This window comes from Dipodomys merriami, unplaced genomic scaffold, assembly GCF_024711535.1.
Source record: "Dipodomys merriami isolate MVZ:Mamm:240054 unplaced genomic scaffold, mDipMer1.0.p SCAF_142, whole genome shotgun sequence".
Taxonomy (NCBI): domain Eukaryota; kingdom Metazoa; phylum Chordata; class Mammalia; order Rodentia; family Heteromyidae; genus Dipodomys; species Dipodomys merriami.
The window spans coordinates 2,159,329-2,182,159 of record NW_027202738.1 but is presented as its reverse complement, the minus strand read 5'-3'; the positions used below and the strand labels follow the sequence as shown (position 1 = coordinate 2,182,159).

The window sequence follows — 22,831 nt, the reverse complement described above, 5'->3', positions numbered from 1 at the left end:
GCAGGCAACTGCTCCAGCGGGGCGGCGGCAGCCACAGCCATCGCCGCAAGTGGCGTTGTTGGCAGGGGTCAGGCCCCAGCAGAGCCACCAGGCACCAGACAGCCCCACAGTTCAAGGTGTGGCCATAGTCAGACAGGGCCACCGCGACCCCCCCAGCAGCTGGCTGCTCAACTCACTGCCCACTTCCTACCGTTCCCCTGAATCAAGAAGCAGATCAGCCCTGCGCTCCAGTCCTTAAAGATGCCACCATCTTCTCTAAGCAGGTTTCTCTAAAATTACTACTATAGCTGAGCACCTGTGGCTCATTCCTGTAACCCTAGCTGCTCAGGCTCTCAGCTCACAGGCAGGCAGGAAAGCAAAGCCTTCAGTTAGCCAGCAAAAATCTGGAGGCGGAAATGGGGTTCAAGTGGCAGAGCACTAGCTTTGAGCAAAAAAGCTCAGGGACAGTGCCCAAGCCCTGCCTCCTGCCCGTCCTCAGGTGTCCTCCCCTGGCCCCTGGGGCCAGACTGGCAGCTTCCAGCACTAGGAGCTCAGCTCTGTCTGTGCCAAACTGGGCAGTGCATGCCGGCCGTCCACCAGTTGGCAGGAGTCGGTGGCCGCAAGCACCTCCACGCCACCTGCCCACTGGACTTGAGTCACCAGCACCAAAGAATTAAGTCAACTAACCTGCCTTGAATTTTAGACCAGCAATCCATACGGCTTTCTGTGGGATAAATCTTCTGCCTTTGATCATGTCTGGACCGTGCAGGAGAGAGGAATAACAATTGTTAAAATCTTGGGGGCCAGAGAACACTATTTTCACACAACCTCCGTGCAGGCCTTGCGGTTCTGAGGGCAGCCTGGGGTCTCTTGGCCGTCCCTTCACTCAGGCGGCCTTAACGAAGCATCAAGTTAGCACTAACATTTCCACCGTATTTATCCACCACCTCCTGACAAGGCCGCGAGTGCTGTGCGGTGTGCCTGGGCTCCTCTTATGACAGGGCAGAAGGCATTTGGTCAATTCTTATGTATTGTTTATGTACTGTACCAGTAACTTATTCTTAAAATGCACATTTTGCTATAATGTACAAATTGTTCTATGTGAATTAAAAAAGGTTTTCAGAATCTCCATCTGTTATTGTTTGAATCTTGATCAAATCCTTGCCCTGGCTCCAGACCCCCGGGCGGGCCCCATCGCCTTCCCACAAATCAGGTAGCAGCAAATTCTCAGAGGAGGCCACGAGCCGCACGCACGTGCACAGGGGCCAGAGGGAGAAAAGCAAGGGAGCTTACAGCAGCAACGCTCGCTCGAGGTGCAGCCTCAGTGCTGCCCAGCTCTGGCCAGCCTTCTGCCGCTGCGACTGCTGGTCCACCCAGGGGACAGGGACCTCAGCCTCGCCTTTCCCTAGACACGCGAGCTGGCAATGAAGGGAAAGAAGAGAAGGCATTTCAACCACCTCGCTGGGCAGTCGTGGCCTGCCCTCCTACACACACACACACACACACACACACACACACACACACACACACACCGATTTGGTAGCAGTTTTTAAAACTTTTTTTATTTTTTAATTTTTTTTTTTAGTTTTTATTTTATATTATCTACAAAGTAAAAGATTTCCCTTAACTTAAAAGTTGAACCACTGTGGACAGTGATCACCTCATCAAACTTGATTTATAAATAATAAGCCATCAGTTTGATGGTAAGAATTTACTGAGCCTCTGTCAAGTTTAGTAAAAGGGCGTTCCGAGTCTTGATTTATTTTCTTTTAAAAGCGGTAATAGCAGCAAGAACCACTCGTTACTTGTTTTGCTAGCTGATGTGTTCATGACTTTCAAGGACCGTTATAAAATAAATAACTTCCAGTTTCGGCAAGCAGAGCTGGGCACTTGGGGGCTTTGGAACAGCATGGGATTATGGAGCAGCCCACAAGTTCCTAAACTCGTCCACATACCTCCCACTGCAAGTGAACTGTTAGCATTCCTATTGGATGTTACAAGAAATCAACGTATATTGTTTAAAAACCGAAATAAGTGAAACTAGTTTTCCGTGCTTCCAGTCGGAAGAAGCAGTAGAAGGGAGGAGGGGATTTGGCTTTTCGGGTCCTCCAGGGCAGCCTTACAGCTGCTGGTGGTGGGCTTGCACTGTAAGAAAGAAAAGTGCACATTTAAACACCACTGGCACCTTTGCACACCAGCCTAGTGTCTCTGCAGCCAACTGCCAACTATCCTGGAGCTAGCTGCGCAAGACCGAGGTTCAGCGCGCCCCCTCCCATCTGCACCACGGTGGGGTGGGGTGGGGTGGGGTGGGGTGGCGTGGCGTGGCGTGGGGTGGGGGAGAAACGAACCAGTCAGACATGAAACCACTGCAGATAAATCTCCCAGAAGACTTGCTGCTCATGGGGCAGGAGAGGGGGCCTTAACGCCCCCACCCCGAATGCTAGCCAAGCACCAGTGTTGCTGTGACTGCCACGCAGCCAGCCATACGAGACACCGCGGGCATCCTCCCGTCGGGCGCGGGCTGGGGCCGACCCTGCACTCCACCAGTCCACACACAGCACGGGCGCACGTGCTCTCCGCCAAGCCATCTGCTCATAACCCCCTGCGTTGTCAGCCTGCCGGGACTCGGGGGACACACCGCCCTGTCCAGCCTGCCGTAACACGAAGGCCAACTGAGTCCTCGGCCTGCGCCAGCTACCGCTGGTGCCGCTCCAGCACACCCTGTACCATCAGAACACACACACTCGGCTCCTGGCCGGGGCCCTGCGCTGACCTGGGCGCGCACTCGGACGGGTCTCGCTACTCTGGGGTGTGGGGCGTGAAGCGCCGGCCCTGCCTGCGATGGAGCTGTGCGAGCGGAATGCTGGGGTGCCCCGGCGGCCCCTGCACACACAGGCCTCACCTGAAGGGTGCGTCATATAGGGGAAATGCGCTGTTGTCGAGACTGGAATGGGCTGTAGTGCACTTTGAGCGAGGGCGGCCTGGGGGCCGCCAGGTGGCGGTGTCGTCATTAGCATCATTGGCGCATGGGCAGTTGGATGAGAAGGAACCATTCCTGACTGTACATGGGCCTGAAACAGAGAGCTCTTTTACGCATACAGGCAACATCTCCGGCTTCAACAACATGTCACTGTGTTCCTTTCGCTGGGCGGGGCGGGGGTGGGGTGGGGTGCAGGGGAGCCGGGGCCGGGCCGGGCTGGCAGGGACGGGCGGGAGCGGGCCTCAGGGCCCTTGTTTGCTTGGGGCCAGGTCCTGTTTCCCCTTGGGTGGGTCCTGCGGGGTGGAGGAGGAGCGGGCGCCAAGGGAGCCCAGGACACAGCAGGCTGCCCGTCCTAGCTGCCCGCAGCCAGTCTGACCACGTCCTCTCCACCTGGGACAAAGACACGGGCGCGACCAAGTGCAGGCCTGGCGCCTCCCTATACCAGGGCAAGAGTTCAGCCCACGCCGCCAGCAGGCCGGACGTGCTTTCCAAGAACACTGCCACGAGCAGGAAGGCAGAGGCCGGCCTGCGCGACGGACAGGGCCGCGGCCTCTCCTCGGCGCCCTCCCTGCGGGGCAGGAGGAGGAAGCTGGGGAACACTGGGGGGATAGAGAGGGTCCTCATCATTATCTGGGCCAGCCCAGTGCCTTGTACCAGAGCCATCAGGCTGGCAGGGGGCCTCAGCGAGCCCAGGCCGCGGGGTCCTGCCTGCCTCCCAGGCTGCGCCACGCTCCACACACAAGCCTCCAGTCCACACATCCGAATGGGCCCCGGCCATGTGTGCGCCGCCCTGGGGTAAGCTGCTTGCTTGTCGGGACCCCACCCTGCACAGAAGGCCCCACGCCGACAGAGCCACCAGGCTGCGTGGCCTCCACGGGACGCAGCGTCAGGAAGCTGATGGCACCAAGCAAGCGGCTACGCCGAGCATGCCAGCTGGCTGGCCACGCGCCCCAGGAGGGGCCGGGCCTCCTCAGCATCCACCGCGGAACCTGGCATCTAGGCCACGCCGGGCCACGGCCTCCCTGTGCACTCTTGCCAGGAGCTGGAGCCGGGGAACTCCAAGAGGCGTGCGCGGGAGCAGCGGGGCCTCTGCCAACGCCAGTTCACCTCACAGCGCCTGGGCCTCCAGGACAGCCCAGCGCCAGCGCCCGATCCTCATGCTCAGTCCACCCTTGCCCCGCACAGCTGACCACACAGCAACCACACCTCTCCACTGCCAGCTGAGCCCCGGGCACTGCAGGGCTGCTCTGCAGGGAGACGGACATCTGTGAGCCTCCGGCCAACGCTGCACCGAGTACCAAGCCACGCCTTCGCCCTACCGGACATGGTCAGAGGAGGGAGGGCACCGGGCACACAACTAGACACGCTTCTCTGACACCTGTGATAGACTCGCGCTGACAAGCCTAGTGTAGCTACCTTATTGCTGAGACTCCCTCTGCAAAAGCCTACCCACTCTGCCTTGTGTGTGCGTGCGTGTGCACGCGCGCGCGCGTGTGTGTGCACATACATACACAGTAGTGAAGCTTACACGGAGCAAAGCAGACACAGGAAGGAAGGAAGGACTGGGTGCATTCTGAGCTGGGGAACGTCACAGGACTGGCCAATCACAACTCCACTGAGCTGGGGAACGTCACAGGACTGGCCAATCACAACTCCACTGATCTCAGCACAAAGCCACGACACGATCACTGAGGGCCAGGCCACTGCGCCGAGCGGGGAGGGAGACGGGCGGGTGGCACCACACACAGGACTCCTGGCTGGGAGATCACTGGCTCCAGGCCGCGCATCTCATCACCACCAGCTCCCACTCGGTGTGCACAGGGCGGCGGCGCGTGCCGGTTTACCTGAGGTACGTGGGCCATGTGTGGTGGGTTGGTGTATGCCGGCTGGACGTGAGAAGGATGGATGGTGAACACCGTCTGTTGTGCTGTGGGGAAACTGTTCTGTGGCGACTGTGTGTTGGAGGCTGGCGTCATGGCGGGTGGGGTGGGCGCCAGCCCCGCGTGGTAAATAGCTGGTTGTTGCTGTGGGCTGGCCAGGTGGAGAGCCTGGGCGGCCTGGTGCTGATGATGCTGGATAGGAAGAGGGAAGAGCTGAGCTGAGGAGGGAAGCGATGCACCGCCCACAGACACACTCCCTAGTTCTTTCACTAGCACACACCACGGGGGGCGCGGGGCGGGCGGGGAGGGGCAGGGGATGGGATGGGGGAATGGGGGTCCATGGCTCACACCTAGAAGCCCAACTGCTCAGCTGTCATCTCCTCCTCAAAGCCAACGTGGACAGAAACGTCTGCGAAACTATTTTCTGGACTTGTCCCGGGGCGTGAGCTCAGGGCCTGGGCGCTGTCCCGGAGCTTTTTTCTGCTCACCGCTAGCACTCTACAACTTGAACCACAGCACCTGCTGGGCACTGGTGGCTCACATCTGTAATGCTAGCTACATAGGAGGCCGAGATCTGAAGACCAAGGTTCAAAGGCAGCCCAGGCAAGAAAGTTCATGAGACTTATCTAAAATAACTACTCAAAAAAAAGTCAGTGGAGCTGTGGTGCTAGCCTTGAGCAAAAACGTGCTCAAGAACAATGCCCCCCCCAAAAAAAAGAACAATGCCCCGACCCTGAGCTCAAGCCCCAGGACTAGTTCCCAAGTACAAAAAAGCTTAGCATATAAGCTTTAAGAATGAAACAAAGTCCCAAGCAAGTAAGAATTTGCTTTATATTAAACTAGGAGGGCTGGGAAGGTGGCTCAGTGGTAGAGCGCTTTCCTTGCATGCAAGAGGCCCTGGGTTCAATTCCTCAGCACCACATAAGCAGAAAGAAAAAAGCCGGAAGTGGCGCTGTGGCTCAAGCAGTAGAGCGCTAGCCTTGAGCTGAAAAGCTGAGGGACAGCGCCCAGGCCCAGAGTTCAGGCCCCACAACCGCCCCCCCCCCCCCGCAAAAAAAAAAAAACCAACAAAAACCAAAAACAAACTAGGAGCTTTGCATTCGATTTCCAGCATCAATAAGTTCCATTTGGTCCAATCACGCTGGTCTGCCTAGGAACCTAAGGCACTGCTTCTGAGCTCCGCCGTCCTCCCAGGGGCGTGTGGAGAGGATGCAGGCTCACGTGGGGGCGTGCGGGGTCCAAGCAAGGGGCGGGGTGTAGCTGCGCTGCTGGGTTCCTCTGTGTGGAGAAGCCAAAAGGCCCGGCACTCTGCTCACCTGAACAGGACTGGGTGCGGGGTGACTTCCGCCGTGCTGGCTCTGCTGCTGTCCCGTGGGGGTGGCTGAAGGCTGAGGGTGTGGAGGATGGGGGTGCAGGGTAGCGCTGGGGTGCGCGTACTGCTGAGCAAGGGAACCTGTGGAAACTAGAGAGAGGAAAAGAGCATGCACAATGGCCGCATGGCGGCTGAACCCACCGCACAGAGCCTGCCTCCTTCCCGAGCTGCTTTCAGCTGCGCCGCGCCGCCCGCGCGCTGCCGCTTCTTCCACAGCCACTTCCTCCATCCAGCTCGGAAAATGAGGACAGCAGTCTCTTCCTGACCATCAGACTAGCATGTGACTCGACTACTCTGAAATGTTAACTGCATCCTTCAAAGGCAGCTTTGAAATGTGGGCAAAACCAACTCCAGCTGTGCTGGCAGCCACGAGGACACAATGTCTGCCAGTCACAAGGGACCACCCGGCTAACCCCACCATGTTGCCGCCTGGAGCTGCAGTGACAGGCACACACGTGCGCACACAGCCACACTGGAGAGACGGGCTGTTTGCCGTAGGTCAAATGAGCCCTTCTAAGCCCATCGGGAGCATCCACACTCCAGCTTGTTCCCTGCAGCCCTGATGAGACTCCTCATAGGTTTCCTAGATTATAACATTTACGAAACTGCCTAAAGTATATAAAATCGGGACTCCTTCAAAATAGCTCAAACCCCTCAGAATTTTCCTAGAGTAAGTTCAAAGGAAGTATGATGGCCATTTAGTAGAAATGTGGTCACTAAGATAAAATTTCATGCATGTCAGTCTTGAGTCATAACTTGGTACAAAATTGTCCCTGGCTTCCCAAAACAGCAACTCGAAGAACTGAAAGGCTAGGAAGAAAGAGGCCCCACGGCTCAGGGACGGAGGAGCCCGGGGTGCACGCAGCGCAGAGTGGCCCAGGCAATGCCTGCTGCCAGACTTCTCAGAGATGGGCACCATGACTGCTTTGAGCTGAGCCCACAGCAGAGCGAGGACAGGAGCCAGCACGCTTCAGGGTCAGGCGGGGTCAGCCTGCGGCCCATCCTAGATGGAGGGAAGCAGGATAGAGGACTCTAGTTCCGGTGGGGCCTGGTCCAGCCATGAATGTGCCTTTCTGGAGGGGGAGGAAGGGGAAAGGCAAGGCAGAGTGTGCACGGCCAGCACCAGTGTTCCTTGATTGCTAGTTCAGAGGGAGCAGAATGCTCTAAACTCAAGGCGCCCGTGCGCACAGACACTTTACCGTCATCACCTCTGGGACTAGTAACCTTTGGAGAGGTGACAAATAGCCTTCATGGGAACCACAGTGCCAACCAGTGGAACTTCTTGGAAAAGGGATTTTTTTTTTCCCCAGACCGTCCTTCACCACACCGCCATACCAAGTTTATGGGTTTTAAGAAAAGCTGTCACTTGCACTGGTCTCAATATCTGACACAAGGCTGGGTTCAGTGATGCACGACTGCAGTCCCCATTGCTCAAAAGGCTCAAGCAGGATAACGGTTTGAGACCAGCCTGGACAACGCAAGATCTCATCTCAAAACAAAAGACATTGAGAACAACTAAAATTTGATTCTTGGTGGTTCTTGTAAAGATCTTTTTTGGGGCTTGAACCCAGGACCTGGGCATTGTCCCTGAGCTTTGTTGCTCAAGGATGGTGCTCTATCATTTGAACCACAGCTCTGATACTTCTGAGATCGAGTCTCACAGACTTTCCTGCCAGGGCTGGCTCTGAGCCATGATCCTCAGATCTCAGCCTCCTGAGGAGCTAGGATTATCGGCATGAGCCACCAGTGTCCAGCTAAACTTTGGCAAATTTCTTGTCCCCGACCTTTTTTTGCTCAAGGCAAAACTCCACCACTTGAACCACAGTTCCATTTTCAGCTTTTTGGTAGTTTATTCGAGATAAAAGTCTCACAGACTTTCCTGCCTGGGCTGATCCTCAGATTTCAGTCTCCTAAGTAGCTAGTTTTACAGCCATAAGCCACCAACACTGGGCTCAAATTCCATTTTTAATTACTTCTGAGCAAAGTATTACGATTTTGCAAAAGGCTTCTGGTGGAGTGGTGGACTGTTAATTAATCAACTGGTTAAACGTTGTGCCAGTGCCAAGGCTTGTACCAAAGCCTGGTGTTCTTGCTTGGCGTTTTCGTTCATGGCTGGTGCTGTACCACTTGAGCCACAACTTGGGACAGCATCACTGTTCATTGGCGACAGTACCTCTCAGTTATGTTTTCTTCACAAGCTAGCTTTGATTCGGAGATCTGAGCCTTCTGAGTAGCTAGCACCAGAGGCAGGAGCCACGGTGCCTGGCTGCCACAACATGGCTATTGCTAATTATCATAATTACATTTTTATCAACTGGGACAATGTGAAAATCTTGAAATTACAATTAAAGGTGAAAGCTTTTTTGAGGGTAGTGTTTTAGGACAGGGTCCCGCTCTGTGGCCAGCAGCATTGGGTTCTCAGTGCCAAGCATGTTAAGCCTATTCTGTCACTCACTGAGCTACACAACCCCAGCTCAGTCATGTCTTCATGATTGATTATTTTCCTCTTTTTGGAGATGAAGTGTTTGTGATGTGGTCCAGGCTGGCCTTGGAATCCTGGGAACAAGTCATCTTCCTCAATTCAGTTTTCCAAGTGAGTGGAGCACACTTTCACAGTGCATTTATTTCTTTCTCCTTTTGTTGGTCATGGGTCTTGAACTCGTGGCCTGGGCACTGTCCCTGAGCTCTTTTGGCTCAAGGCAAGTGCTCTACCACTGTGAGCCACAGTGCCAAGTCCTCACCGGGCAGTTTAAAAAAATAACTTGGGTAGTGTAAATTTGCCAATATAATATGAACATAAGATGGAGTACTAGAATCTAGAGCTGATTGCATGTACAGCACAAACACTGCAAGGAACCAAGCTGTGTTGATTCTACATGAACTCTATCACAACTCACAAACAAATCCATCTCATTACCTGAAAGAACTACTAGCAAAGAAAAAAAAAGCAAGGCGATGTGACATGGAATTAGTTTTTGTTTTGTTTTTTCCATTTAGCTCATAAGATGTAAATGGTAATTGAGAAAATTCTAATTTGACACTAACACGGTTCTTAGAAAGCCCATTTAAAAGTGACACAAAGGGAGAGGAGAGAAATTAATGGGGAAAAGCTGGGGTGTGGCTCGAGTAGCAGAACACTTGGCCTATCAATTGAGCGGGAGGCTGAGTTCAAACCCCAGAACTGCTAAAGAGAGGGAGAGAAAGAGGAAGGGTGGGAAGAGGGGGAGAGAGGGAGAGAGGGAAAGCGGGGAGGGAGGAAGGGAAGGAGAGAGAAGGAGGGGGGAAGGAGAGAGGGAGAGAAAGAGCGTGCGCACATAAGTAAGAATAAGTAAGCACAGGAAGGGAGGGGGGTGAACTAGCAGCAGGACGGGCGGTCCTTGTGAGCTCAAATCCGGGATTCTCCAACCAGACCTGTTCATGCATCAGTTGAACTCATGTGGCCTTCATGCAGTCTGAATTCGACCAAGGTGGTTCAAATTCTCCTACCCCACATGACCCTTGGCATCAATATTTGAAATTCGAATTACCCCACTCATCATAACATAAAGCACATTCTGAAAATAGCTACCTATTCTCCTAAGTCATGATCCTAAGGTAAGCCAACCTGGGCAGTAGCAGACCTGTTCTGACTAGGTCGTCTCACGTTCACCTTGGAGACACAAGTCATGAGCTGTCACCAGCAGCGCGAACATGAAACATGAAACAAAACACAATCTTTCAGCTCTCCCTCCCTCTTTGTTTTTTTTTTATCAGTCATGAGGCCTGAACTCTGGGCCTGGGCGCTGTCCCTCAGCTCTTCAGCTCAAGGCTAGCGCTCTACCGCTTGGGCCACAGTGCCATTTCAGCCTTTTCTTTTTCTTTTTCTTTTTTTTTTTTTTTCCAGGGCTGAGGACTGAACCCAGGGTCTTGCGTGCGCCGGGTGGGCGACCTTCCGCTAGGCTAAACTCCCAACCCCTCAGCTTTTTCTGCTTATGTGGTGCTGAGGAATTGAACCCAGGGCATCATGCATGCAAGGCAAGCACTCTACCACTGAGCCACCTTCCCAGCCCCAGAATTTTTCAACTCCTAAACCCTATGTTGGATTCAAAAAAGGGGAAGAAGGGGAAGTGAATCAAACTGGCAAATTCTAGTAAGGGAGTAAGGGGCAACCTGACCAAACCACAACAATCCATCAAAAATGGCTCAAAAGTGGAAAATAAGCTCAACTTAATTACAGCTGCCCAACAGAGTTCCATTTACAGACCTTTTGTCAACTTACCCGGGAAATGACTAAGTACTAACACAGTGAGATAGTGAGAATAAGTCCATCAGAGCTCAAATTGCTATGTAATAAAGTTAACCACTGACACTATCTTTTACACACTGTAATCACAGACACAGTTTCCTTTTAATAGTATACATATACAGCAAGACTCCTTTTTAAAGAGAATCTATTAAAGGATTAAATTCATGAACACTTCTTAGCACCAAATAAGTAAATAAATACTAATTTTATAAGTTTATTTTTGGATACCAAGTCATGGCACAATTAACAAAAATTTAAGATCAAAATGTTTTACACAGTTGAATCTGGCATGCAGTAGTCAGATACCGAGTGACTCGAAAAATCCTAGTAACAAGAATTCCAGAGTGACCCAGGGAACAACATGGTGCCCAGTGGGCCTGCTAGTCCCCTGCCCACATGCAGCAGCTTGCCCCGCATCAGGTGGGAAAACATGTCTGAAGGACCATCCCAGAGGGAGAGGCCGCATGCAGCCACAGGCAGCCTCCACCGGCTCGGCACCTCCTGAACGTGTCTGGTCCAAGGTTTAAAACGGCAGCCACACACAGGCGTCCTCCCCAGCCATCTAGCTCGGCAACCCTGGTCAATGAAGCATGCTGGGAGGAGTGAATTTCTTTTCTGTCAGGATACTCAAACCACTACTGCCTTAATTTGAAACTCTAGCTTGGTATAAAATAGCTGTTCACAAAGGTTTTCCTGACCAAGAAAAGCATCAGGCATTTCTCAAACAGTTTTGTGGTAGCTTGGTATGCAAAAATTAATGTCCGAAACAACATAATTTTTTTATTAACTCCAGCTTTCTTAAGCTGGGTTATATTTCCTTTTTCAAAAGTCTGAATGATTTACAGATATACATATTTTTAATGATTTTGGTCTGGCACAAGGAAAATACTGTCCAATAGGTCTGCTCCCTTTAACATGTATTCTTTAAAAAGTGTTTTACTGTGCAATTAAAATTAGTATAAAAAACCCAACTCACTGGCAAAGTAGAAAGAAGGGCTTGTCTCCTTGTTGTACGGTAATTTGGGACATGCTAAATTTGGAAATAGAAAGGTAAATTAGCCTTTTGAGGTGTGCATTCTCCTAATTTTCTGGAAAGGTTGACATATTTAGTAATACTTTTGTATTCATGCATAATTCATTTTGACTTTACAAGAGAAGCTGGGCGTTTTAAACAAAATTTGCAGACAGACTGACCAGGAAGACATTTTTTTTTTCCCTCTGTACTGAGCTAGCAAGTTCCACATGCTGATAGCTTAAACAAAAGCAATGAAATAATTGTCTGATTAAAAAGATCAACATTTCATTGAACAATGTTTATATAATTGTACCCAAATCAAATAGCATTTTAGTGTTCAAGATGCACAAATAATAGAAATGTTATTACAGGAATCTGGTAGTAGATCCAAAAGCTTAGGATTAATAAAAGCATGAGTTTGTTACCATTTCTTAATAAACTGTGTCTGCACATGGGGGTGGGGTGTGTGTATGGTTTTAGGGGATCATCAGCAAGCTACTAAAAAGCAGATCAAAGAAGAGCCCAGCTCTGACTCTTCTGGTGTCTCTGTCCTCAGTACAGAGTAGCAAGAGCATCACCATAAACCAGGACTGGGGTGGGAGACAAAAATGACATAACTTCTTAGGCAGAGAGTGGCAATGATGAATGCAGCCTCAAGTCAGGGATGAGGTTCGTAGCTGAAGTCCATCCCAAGATAGCCAGAACACTACAAAGTCATACACATCCCAGATGGAGATGATTTAGCTTTGAACTACACAGGAACAAGCAGAGAGGGCTGGGGCAATCTTTGAGAAAATGAGGGAAGAGGGTGACACTGTTCAAAGAAATATATACTCATTACCTGACTTATGTAACTGTAACACCTCTGTTCATCACCTTTACCATAATTTTAAAAAATTACCTGGGCGCTTGTGGCTCACGCCTGTAACCCTAGCTATTCAGGAACTGAGATCTAAGGATCACAGTTTAAAGCCAGCCTGGCAGGAAAGAGTGTGAGATTCCCATCTCCAATGAACTACTACCAGAAAAATGGAAGTGGCGCTGTGGCTCAAGTAGTAGAGCACTAGCCTTGTGCTGAAGAGCTCAGGGACAGTGCCCAGGCCCACAGTTCAAGCCCTTCGACAAAATAAATACATTTTAAAAAAGAAACAAGCAGAATTCAGAGGAGACTTTAACAGAATGGAAAGCTGCAAATGAGCGCAGTTACATGGAAGCCAGCACAAAGAACCATGGCTCCCGCCTGTCAACACCAGCTCAGGAGGCTGAGATCTGAAGACTGTGGTTCGAAGCCAGCCTGGGCAGGAAAGGCTGTGAGACTCTTGTCTCCAATAAACTACTCAGAAAAGGCCAGAAATGGTACTGTGGCTCAAGTGCTTACCTTGAGCATAAAGAGGCTCAGGGAGAACCCAGGCTCTGAGTTCAAGCCACAGAAACACCAAAAAAAAAAAAAAACCCACAAAAGGAAAAAGAAGAACCCACAGCACCTTCACACATTCCTAGCCTGGTTACAACAAGCAGGAGAGATGTGACAACACAAGCCAAACCGCCCAGTCACTAATGTTCAGTTACATTGTTCTTTATTTCTTCTGAGCTTTTTTACTTTCTTCTTTGGGGTGGTACTGGGTTTAACTCAGGGGCTCATGCTTGCTAGGCAAGTGCTCCACTGGTCCAACTGATACTTCCAGCCCTTTTGATTTTCTAAGACAAGGTATACTGTATAAGTCTAAGCTGGTCTCAAACGGATCCTCCTCTCTCAGTCTCCCAAGTACTGGGATTACAGGCATGTACCACCATGCCAAAACAACAAAATGAGATTCCCAAAACAAAATTAGTTGGCTTATTATTATTATTATTGGTTGGTCATGGGGCTTGAACTCAGGGCGTGGGCGCTATCCCTAAGCTTTTTCTCCTCAGGGCTGGCACAGCTTTGGCCCACATCTCCACTTCTAGTTTTTTTGGTAGGACTTTTCTGCCAAGGCTGCTTTTGAACCATGACCCTTACACATCAGCCTCTTGGGTAGCTAGGATTACAGGCATGAATCACCAGTGCTGGGCAAGTTGGTTAATTATTAATAATAAGCTTTAATTGATTATGTGGGAAGATCAGATTTGGTTTTGGTCCTGGGGCTTGAACTCAGGACCATGAGCCTCTCTGTGCTCAAGGTTAGTGCTCTATCACTTAAGCCACAGCCCCACTTCCAGTTTTCTGGTGGTTTATTGGAGATGAGAGTCTCACAGACTTTACTGTCCAGGCTAGTTTTGAATCACAACCCTCAGATCTCAGACTCCTGAGTAGCTAGGATTACCAGTGCCCAGCTTACTTAAATTTTTAGCATGGAACATGCTGTTACTTTAGTGCCTTAAACAGCTGAGTTGGCCTACTTCAAAGTTCCCTGGCCATAAAACTAAGATGGACAATATGAATTATACCCACAATCCTCCCTCCTCATCAATGCCTTCTGGATGGCTATAATCCCAGCTCCAGAACCAAGAGTGGGTACAATGTTTTTGTTCTTGTTTTGTTTTGTTGTGGTTTTTTTTTTTTTTTGGGGGGGGACCAGTCCTGGAGCTTGAACTCAAGGCCTGGGCACTGTTCCTGAACTTTTGGCACAAGGCTAGCTAGCATCTACCACTTGAGCCACAGCTCCACTTGCAGATCTTTGGTGATTATTTAGAGATAAGTCTGGACTTTCTTACCCAGACTGGCTTTGAACGACAATCCTCAAATCTCAGCCCACTGGGTAGCTAAGATTACAAGAATGAGTGCTGTGCTGGGAATGTGGCTCAGTGGTAGAGCGCTTGCCTAGCATGCATGAAGCCCTGGGTTTGATTCCTCATTACCACATACACAGAAAAACAGGGAAGTGGTGCTGTGGCTCAAGTGGTAGAGTGCTAGTCTTGAGCAAAAAAGATGCTCAGGGACAGTGCCCAGGCCCAGAGTTCAAGTCCTAGGACTGCCAAAAAATTTTTTTCTTAATTAAAAGGGAAAAAAGAAAAGAAAAAAAAAAGAGCCTCTGGTTCCTGGCACAGTATTGTTTAACATTATACAAGATACTCATTTAACTATAACATTGTTTATTTAATGTGTGCATCATGAAAGAGGCTGAGTGGTACAGTGCTTGCCTAGCATGCATGAGGCACTGAGTTCAATCCCCAGCACCACCAAAAATAAAAATGTATGTAATGTTAACCAATTCCATCCACTTACAATAAAGCATGCTATAGAAACAATATCATTATAACAAATACTGATTTACAAAGAAAAAAAAAGTGCAAATTTAGTGCCAGTGGCTCATGTCAATAATCCTAGCTACTCAAGAGACTGATATCTAAGCATGGCAGTTCAAAGCCAGCCCAGGAAGGAAAGTCTGTGAGTCTCTTATCTCCCATCAACCACCAGAAAACCAGAAGTAGAGCTATGGTTCAAAGTCACAGAGTGCTAGTCTTGAGTTGACAAGCTCACGGACAGAGCCCAGGCCCAGAGTTCATGCCCCATGACTGACAAAAATAAAATAAAAAATTTTAAAAGTGTAATGGAATGCTAGCACCCCCAGAAAGTTGTGAAGGAGTAGTTTTCCTGCTCAAAGAACGTCTCTGGCATCTTCCTATTGTAAGCATGTCCTGATGCCTTAGGCACGCTAAACCAAATGAGTTAACCAGGGAGGAAGAAGGGATCCACTCCTACTTGCCGTGCTCTCTCTATTCCTCATCATACTGTAGTTGGTGCAGTAGAGACATGTTAGGATGGAGCCATTTTCCTGTCTGGGCTGGCTTTGAACTATAGTTCTCAGCCTCCTGAGTAGCTAGGATTACACACATGAGTCACCAGTGCTCGGCTGATTGGCTGGGTTTTTTTTGTTGTTGTTGTTGGTCATGGGGCTTGAACTCTGGGTCTGGGTGCTGTCCCTCAGCTCTTCAGCTCAAGGCTAGTGCTCTACCACTTGAGCCACAGCGCCACTTCCAATTTTCTAGTGGTTAATTGGAGATAAGGAGTCTCGCAGACTTTGCTGCTCAGGCTGGTTTTGAACCGTGATCTTCAGATCTCAACCTCCTGAGTAGCTAGGTTTAGAGGCATGAGCCACCATGTCCGACTTTGATTAGCAGGTTTTTGAGGCAACGTCTCTATGTGGCCAACTGGCCTCCAGCTGCTGGATTTAAGAGATCCTTTGGCCCCAGCTTCCTGAGGAGCTAGGATTATATCAAAAGCTTAAGCCACCACACCTAATTCGGGTTATTTATTTATTATGTTAGTCATGGGGTTTGAACTCTGGATCTAGGAGCTACCCCTCAGCTCTTCAGCTCAGGACGAGTGCTCTACCACCCACTTGAGCCACAGTGCCATTTCCAGTTTTTGGAGTGGTTTATTGGAGATAAGAGTATCACGAACTTTCCTGCCCGGGCTGGCTTTGAACCGTGATCCTCAGATCTCAGCCTCCTGAGTAGCTAGGATGACAGGCGTAAGCCACTGATGCCCGGCATGACTTGGGTTATTTTTAAACAGGGCACATTTACAGAGTTTGAAACCAGTTAAGCAAAATCACACACAGTGAGAAAGACAAAGTTCTTCCTACCATACATAGCATGCGTCTGCTCATGAGCCCCGTACTGAGTTGCTGAAGACGACACTAAACCCGGCTGCGCGTGTGCTGGCGGTGCCATCATCCTAGCATTACCCTGTAGTACAGGACTGTAGACATGAGGGTGCTGGGGTCAAACAGAAAAGAAAGGAAACCATTAACAGACCAAGAAGAGCCAGGCAGCCTTTACATTCTCATCTCTACACTTTCTACAAACAACTGAACATAAGAAAGCCGTTCTAGCCGGGCGCCGGTGGCTCACGCCTGTAATCCTAGCTACTTAGGAGGCTGAGATCTGAGGATCACGGTTCAAAGACAGCCCGGGCAGGAAAATCTGTGAAACTCTTATATCCAATAAACCACTAGAAAACCAGAAGTGGCGCTGTGGCTCAAGTGGTAGAGCGTTCACCTTGAGCTAAAGAGCTGAGGGACAGAGCTCAGGCCCAGAGTTCAAACCCCACAACTGACAATAAAAAAAAAGCCTTTCTTTAAAATTCTGACACTTTCTCCTATTAAAAAGGCCCAAGTCCTTAGCTCTCTACCTCACTGTAGTATAAAGCATAAAGCTATAAATGAAAATGCCTTGACCACATGAAGGTATCTTACCTGAGACTGGTAGTGTGGCACGTGCTGAACGAGGGGCTGATTTGGAAACTGCTGCGGGCTGTAGGCCACGTACTGAGTGGAGTAGGCTGGTGGGGTGGCCACGATGGGCGGGCCTGCCGCCGAGGCCGGGTGCATCATGGTGCTCTGATGATGCTGGTCCTGTCGCTGTTGGGGCATGTTTGGTACTGCAGGGAGGAGGAGAAGGAAAATAATTCATGGCACATGAAACAGGTAACCAAAACACGCGTTCCCACAGCTTACAAGGCTCTACGGGACCTGACTCCTCACAAGGCTTCCCGTGAGCCTCCCGCCCCTCCTCCACTCCTACCGTTCTGGTGATTGTCCTCCCTCGCCTGCTATTCATCAGCCTCAAATACCAGTCTTGTCACAGATGACACTTTCAAGTGTCAGCTCAGGGATCCTCATGGGATGACCCTTGGGCATGGAGGGTCATAACCCATGACACGCCACCGCACTGCTCAATGACTACTTCCACCTGCTTCTCAGTTTATCTCTACCAGAAGACACAGGGGTGGGGGGAATAGCTAAACTGTTTGCCACTTGCTAGGGGAAGGGGATGTGCTCCAAAAAATGGGGGAAAAAAAGCATGACGGAAGAGCCTCGTAAGCATCGACACCCACCACTGCCTCGGCAGACCTTTCCTTTGTGTTGAATGCAGAATCTCACAGCACACTGTGCAACTAAAAGCCAATTTCCAGGCACAACCCCTCACCTCCGCCTGCACTGGAAACTTCTTGACTATCTTGCATCATTCCACATGGACTGCCTTGCCCTAAAAAAGCCCTGGCTCAACTCAGAACTGGCCTCTGCTCAGTCAAATCTTGCCATCTCCTACGATTGCTGTGGGTCTTTTCTCTCTGCTCAGCACCTGACGTTATCTTGAATTCTGTTTTGTGTGATTGTGACTTTCAAGTTCCAGAGCACAAAGAATAATCTGGTATGCTCAATATACCGTATCATGTATCGTATCATCACTGATAGGCTTACTTGTGTGTGGGAGCGTGCGCATGTGCACGTGCATGTGGCGCGAGCCCTGGGATGTAACGGGTACAGGCAAAGGCTGCTGCTATGCACTGACAATCCATGTATTCACCTCAGAAAAAAGAATACAAGTCCCAAATACCTATGCTGCTGTGGCTAAGGAAAGCTGCTGTGCATAAATTACAGCGTGTGACAGCCTGTAGGCTGTGTAGATGCAGCAGAGAAGACGAGAGATCGTTAGTACTGTAAGACAATTTCAGAACCCATTGTTGAAACATTAAAAATATTTTCATCCAACACCTCAAAGATTTAGAACTTAGTCAAGTATTAGTACAAGGACATAAAATCAACCCATGACAAAAGCCTTTATATATAGCTCTTCATAAGTAACTACTTAGAAGACACGGTGGAAGAGAAAAATCAGTTTACATTAACAACAAAAAAGATTAAACTGGTCTGGGAAGGTGGCTCAGTGGTAGAGCGCTTGCCTTGCATGCATGAGGCCCTAGGTTCGATTCCTCAGCACCACATAAGCAGAAAAAAAAAAGCCGGAAGTGCCGCTGTGGCTCAAGTGATAGAGTGCTAGTCTTGAGCTGAAGAGCTGAGGGACAGCGCCCAGGCCCAGAGTTCAGGCCCCACGACCGGACCCCCCCCCCAAAAAAAAGATTAAACCTTAGGTACACACTGAAAGACATACAAAACTTTAAACTGTTCCTGCAGATTGACTATCCCGTCTTGGATTTTCAATGTGAAGATACAAATTTCCTTCTAAGGTAATTTAGATTATCTCCAATTAACCACCAGAAAACCAAAGGTGGTACTGTGGTCCAACGTGGTAGAGCACTAGATCAGAGACAGCACCAGGCCCTGAGTTCAAGCCTCACAACAAGAAAAAAAAAAATGCATGCTGGGCGTGAGTGGCTCATGCTTGTAATCCTAGCTACCCAAGAGGCTGAGATCTGAGGACTGCAGCTCAAAGCCAGCCCAGGCAGGAAAGTCCATGAGACTCTTAATCTCCAATTAATCACCAAAAAGCCAGAAGTGTAGCTGTGGCTCAAGTGGTAGAGTGCTAGCCTTAAAAGCAAAAGAAGCCCAGGGTAGTGCCCAAGGCTTGAGTTTAAGCCTCATGACCAAAATAAATACCTAAAAGGGTTGGCAGAGTGATTAAGGGGTAGGACACCTCTTTAGCAAGTATGAGGCCCTGAGTTCAAATCCCAGTAGCACCAGAGGGAAAAAAAAAATTCAACCAGGTTAACTCACCTACTGATCAAGCATTCAAAGATGGTATTTTGGAAGCAACAAGATTAACAGTTCCTCACTCTGAAAATGACACTTTAGAAATTTAGTAGTAAAGTAGAAGCTAAGAAAAAATAACAGTACATAGAAAAAAAAGATTGTAATTCTGTATCGTAACAATCTGACAACAAAAACCACAAAGTAGAAAGAACGTTATGCTACGGGAACTTGATGCCAGAAGCGTTGAGTGTGGGCTCCAGCCTCCGGCAGCCCTCGTGTCCTGCCTTCCATGAGGCCAGAGCAGAGACAGACCGCCATGCTGACAATGGAACCCTGCTCCTGGAACTGGGGCACAGCCAGCCAGCAATAGGGTAATTTGCTTTGCAACAAAATAATCGTTACTATTTTTAACTTTTTTTTCTTTTGTTCCTGAACACTAAGGGTTTATTTTGTTGTTGGTTTGTTTTTTTGCTAGTCCTGGGGCTTGAACTTTGGGGCCTGGGCACTGTCCCTGAGCTTCTTTTGCTTAAGGCGAGCACTCTACCGCTGAGCCACCGTGCCACTTCCAGCATTTCCTGTGTATGTGGCACCGAGGATCCAAACCCAGGGCTAGGCAAGCACTGTATCACTAAGCCACATTCCCAGCCCAATAGTTACTATTTTTAAGGTGAGAAAATACAAGAAGTAGGCAAAAGGTCATAGTTAAAATCCTACAATGTTAAACCAAATGTGCATTATCAATATGAAGTACTGAATTTTGTCTTTACTGATGATTTTAGTTTTGTCCACTGAAAAGCTCTAGAAGAAGTAACGCTGAAGAAATATGAAATATACCCAACGACCAGAGAATAATGGCTAAATACTATTTCTCAGCAAAAGAAACCAGTTTCTGGAAGAAATACCTGATCCAGACCTAGCTTAGAAATAGGTTTGGTAGAGCCATCTACTGTATTAAACAGGAAGGACATTTGAAGGGGTCCACATTATTAAGGAAGAGACAGTGTGAACAAGGAAAAAGACAAATAGGTCCAATAAATACATTACACAACATACATATGTAAGTCATATACATGCACATATGTATACACATAAGTACACACAAAAGAATGAATTTGTACATATACATATAAACACACATCCATGTTAGAAGTAGTAACAGGGTACTGATGTCTGTAAGAACCAGAAAGAATTATTTTTGTCCTGTGTTTGCTGTACAAACGAGGTCAGCATGACCAAAGAGCCCTCTCTAGTTGCAGAATTGTTTACAGAATGATGCCTGTTAATAAAGGCAAACAAAATGCCAGAATTTCTTTTGTTCTTTTTTTTGGTCAGTTGTGAGGCTTCAACTCTGGGCCTGGGCACTGTCCCTCAGCTAGTCAGCTCAAGACGAGCACTCTACCACAGCGCCACTACTGGTTTTCTGGTGGTTTATTAGCTCATCAGCTAATTATTATTAGTTCAACAGCTAATTACCCTGAGTTTCAAAGTATGGTCCCAGGCCAGTGACATTACATGGGTATGGTTTTATGAATGCATGAGAAATGCAAATTCTTAAGCTATAACCCAAAAACCTGCTAAATTAGAAACTCTGCAGCAAGCAATCTGTCTTATTAAATGTTCTCTGCAAGTAATTCTAAAGGACAGTAAAATTTGGGAACCACAGCCCTCATGAAAAACTGTTGCTAAGTATCAATCATGAAAGATTAGCAGTTTTGACAATGGGGCTGGAGCTGGTATTCTCACCATAACCACAAGCAGGGCCGGATGCTGTGTGCCTCCTAGCATGATCCAATATACCACACAGAGAAGACTCAACACTGAACCGTACACCTACCTTCTCCCCAGAAAATGGAACCTTCATATTATCAAGACCACCGTAAGACAACAACAGATCTAGACTATTGGACATACTACATAAAAACTGGTTTCTACCACAAAATAATACCAAATAAGCCAACCATGAAAACATTGTTGACTCACCGGGGCCATGTGAGCACGTGTGGTTACCTACTGAATAAATCAGGGTAACACAGCCTTGAAGTCAGAGCTCCGTGGAGAAGAGGCAGTCTGAGCCCACTCAAGGCCCTAGGCTCATTCCCCAACAACCCTCTTCCACCAAAGAAGAGAGAAAAACATCACAGTACCCCTGGCTATCTTGAGAAAAAAAAATTTTTAATAGAAAATAAATGGCATGGTATTTGGGATTTGTTTTAAAACTTCATTAAGCTGGGCATAGTGGCTCGTGGTGTAAGCCATTTTGGAAAAACAGTTAATTGAGGTCTAATCTCAACCAATAAGCCCAGTCTAATTGCAGAGACCTGTCATCCAGCTCTGGAGACGCAGAGGAAGGAGTATCAAAACAGGCAAAAGCATGAGACCCTATCCGAAATATAACTAAACGCAAAAATGGCTAGGGAACTTAGCACAAGTGGTAGAGTGCCTGTCCAACAAGCACAAAATCCTAGTCTAAAACCCAGAACCACAAAAAAAGTTCATCAAAAAGCTTACATATGAAAAAAAAAACAAAAGACAAAAATCTGGTCAATCACAGAATGGAAATAATAGATAACAGTAAATACCTACTCACTTTTCTATTAGCACAGTTACTATACCCAGCTGAGATTCTTGTGGGTATAGTTTAGCAGGAATGCTCTGTAACATGGCTGTACTAGCTTAAAAAGCTATATTGATTTCTGCCTACAGAAATAGAAAATTTTCCTACAGTCAAGATATATGGCTGGGCGCCGGTGGCTCACGGCTGTAATCCTAGCTACTCAGGAGGCTGAGATCTGAGCATCGAGGTTCAAAGCCAGCCCGGGCAGGAAAGACCAGACCGTGAGACTCCTATCTCCAATAAACCACTAGAAAACCGGAAGTGGCGCTGTAGCTCAAGTGGTAGAGCGCTCGTCTTGAGCTGAGGGACAGCGCCCAAGCCCAGAGTTCAAGCCCCATGACCAACAAAAACAAACAAACAAAAAAGATATATGACATGCTTGTTCTTATGGCAATCATTCTTTGTATTTTGTATTTTTTATTTGTCGGTCATGGGGCTTAAACTCTGGGTCTGGGCACTGTCCCTGAGCTTTTGTGCTCAAGGCTAGTGCTCTACGACTTTGAGCCACAGCTCTACTTCTGGTTTTGGGGGTGGCTAACTGGAGATGAGTCTCACGGACTTTCCTGCCCCAGATGTCTTTGAACTTCGATCCTCAGATCTCAGCCTCCAGAGTAGCTATGATTACAGGCGTGAATCATCAGCACCTAGTTCATCTTTTGTTTTGTAACACAGATCCTTCTATGTCAGTAAAACCATAACACCAGGTAGAAATGAAGAACAAGTTAATAGTGTATTACAATGGCACTATAAAACCCTTTCCCGGGCTGGGAAGGAGGCTCAGTGGTAGAGCGCTTGCCTTGCATGCCTGAGGCCCTGGGTTCGATTCCTCAGTACCACATAAGCAAAAAGAAAAAAGCCGGAAATGGCGCTGTAGCTCAAGTGGTAGAGCGCTAGCCTTGAGCTGAAAAGCTGAGGGACTGCGCCCAGACCCAGAGTTCAGGCCCCACGACTGAACACCCCCCCCCCCCCCCGCCAAAAAAAAAAAACAAACCCAAAACCCTTTCCCTGCTCTCACAGTAAGATGATCATAGTTCTTTTTGAAGAAGAAAGTGAACAGTCCAGAAAAACTGATCGAAACACCTTCATGTTGGCCCAGGGAAAGCCCCAAGCACAGCCACTGTACCCAGCATCTTCACTCATGCAGCATGCAAGAACACAGGCAGACACAGGCAGGAATACTCTCACCTTTACCTGCTCTATAGGTCTTGGCTTGATTCACTGGCATGGGCGTCATGGGTATTGGGTATAAAGGCTTGAGGGAATTAAAAAAAAAATAACATTAAGA

The 22,831-nt window shown here is 48.6% G+C and overlaps 1 protein-coding gene across 8 annotated transcripts in view; it reads right to left on the bottom strand.

The window, feature by feature from the left end:
- Positions 1-1,087: 1,087 nt before the first annotated feature.
- The window catches only part of LOC138826385 (ataxin-2), a 70,936-nt gene continuing 49,192 nt past the window's right edge, over positions 1,088-22,831 (bottom strand). For 4 of the 8 annotated variants that reach the window (XM_070021484.1, XM_070021489.1, XM_070021485.1 and 1 more), the window contains 8 exons: positions 22,732-22,798; positions 16,695-16,879; positions 16,083-16,215; positions 11,473-11,526; positions 6,156-6,301; positions 4,804-5,031; positions 2,882-3,050; positions 1,088-2,124 (listed from right to left, as the gene is read on the bottom strand). In XM_070021484.1, coding sequence (XP_069877585.1) covers positions 2,099-2,124; positions 2,882-3,050; positions 4,804-5,031; positions 6,156-6,301; positions 11,473-11,526; positions 16,083-16,215; positions 16,695-16,879; positions 22,732-22,798 — 1,008 coding nt within the window. In that variant the 3' untranslated portion in view covers positions 1,088-2,098. The remainder of the gene's footprint in view (positions 2,125-2,881; positions 3,051-4,803; positions 5,032-6,155; positions 6,302-11,472; positions 11,527-16,082; positions 16,216-16,694; positions 16,880-22,731; positions 22,799-22,831) is intronic. The other 4 variants (XM_070021483.1, XM_070021487.1, XM_070021486.1 and 1 more) reach the window with 4 other exon arrangements.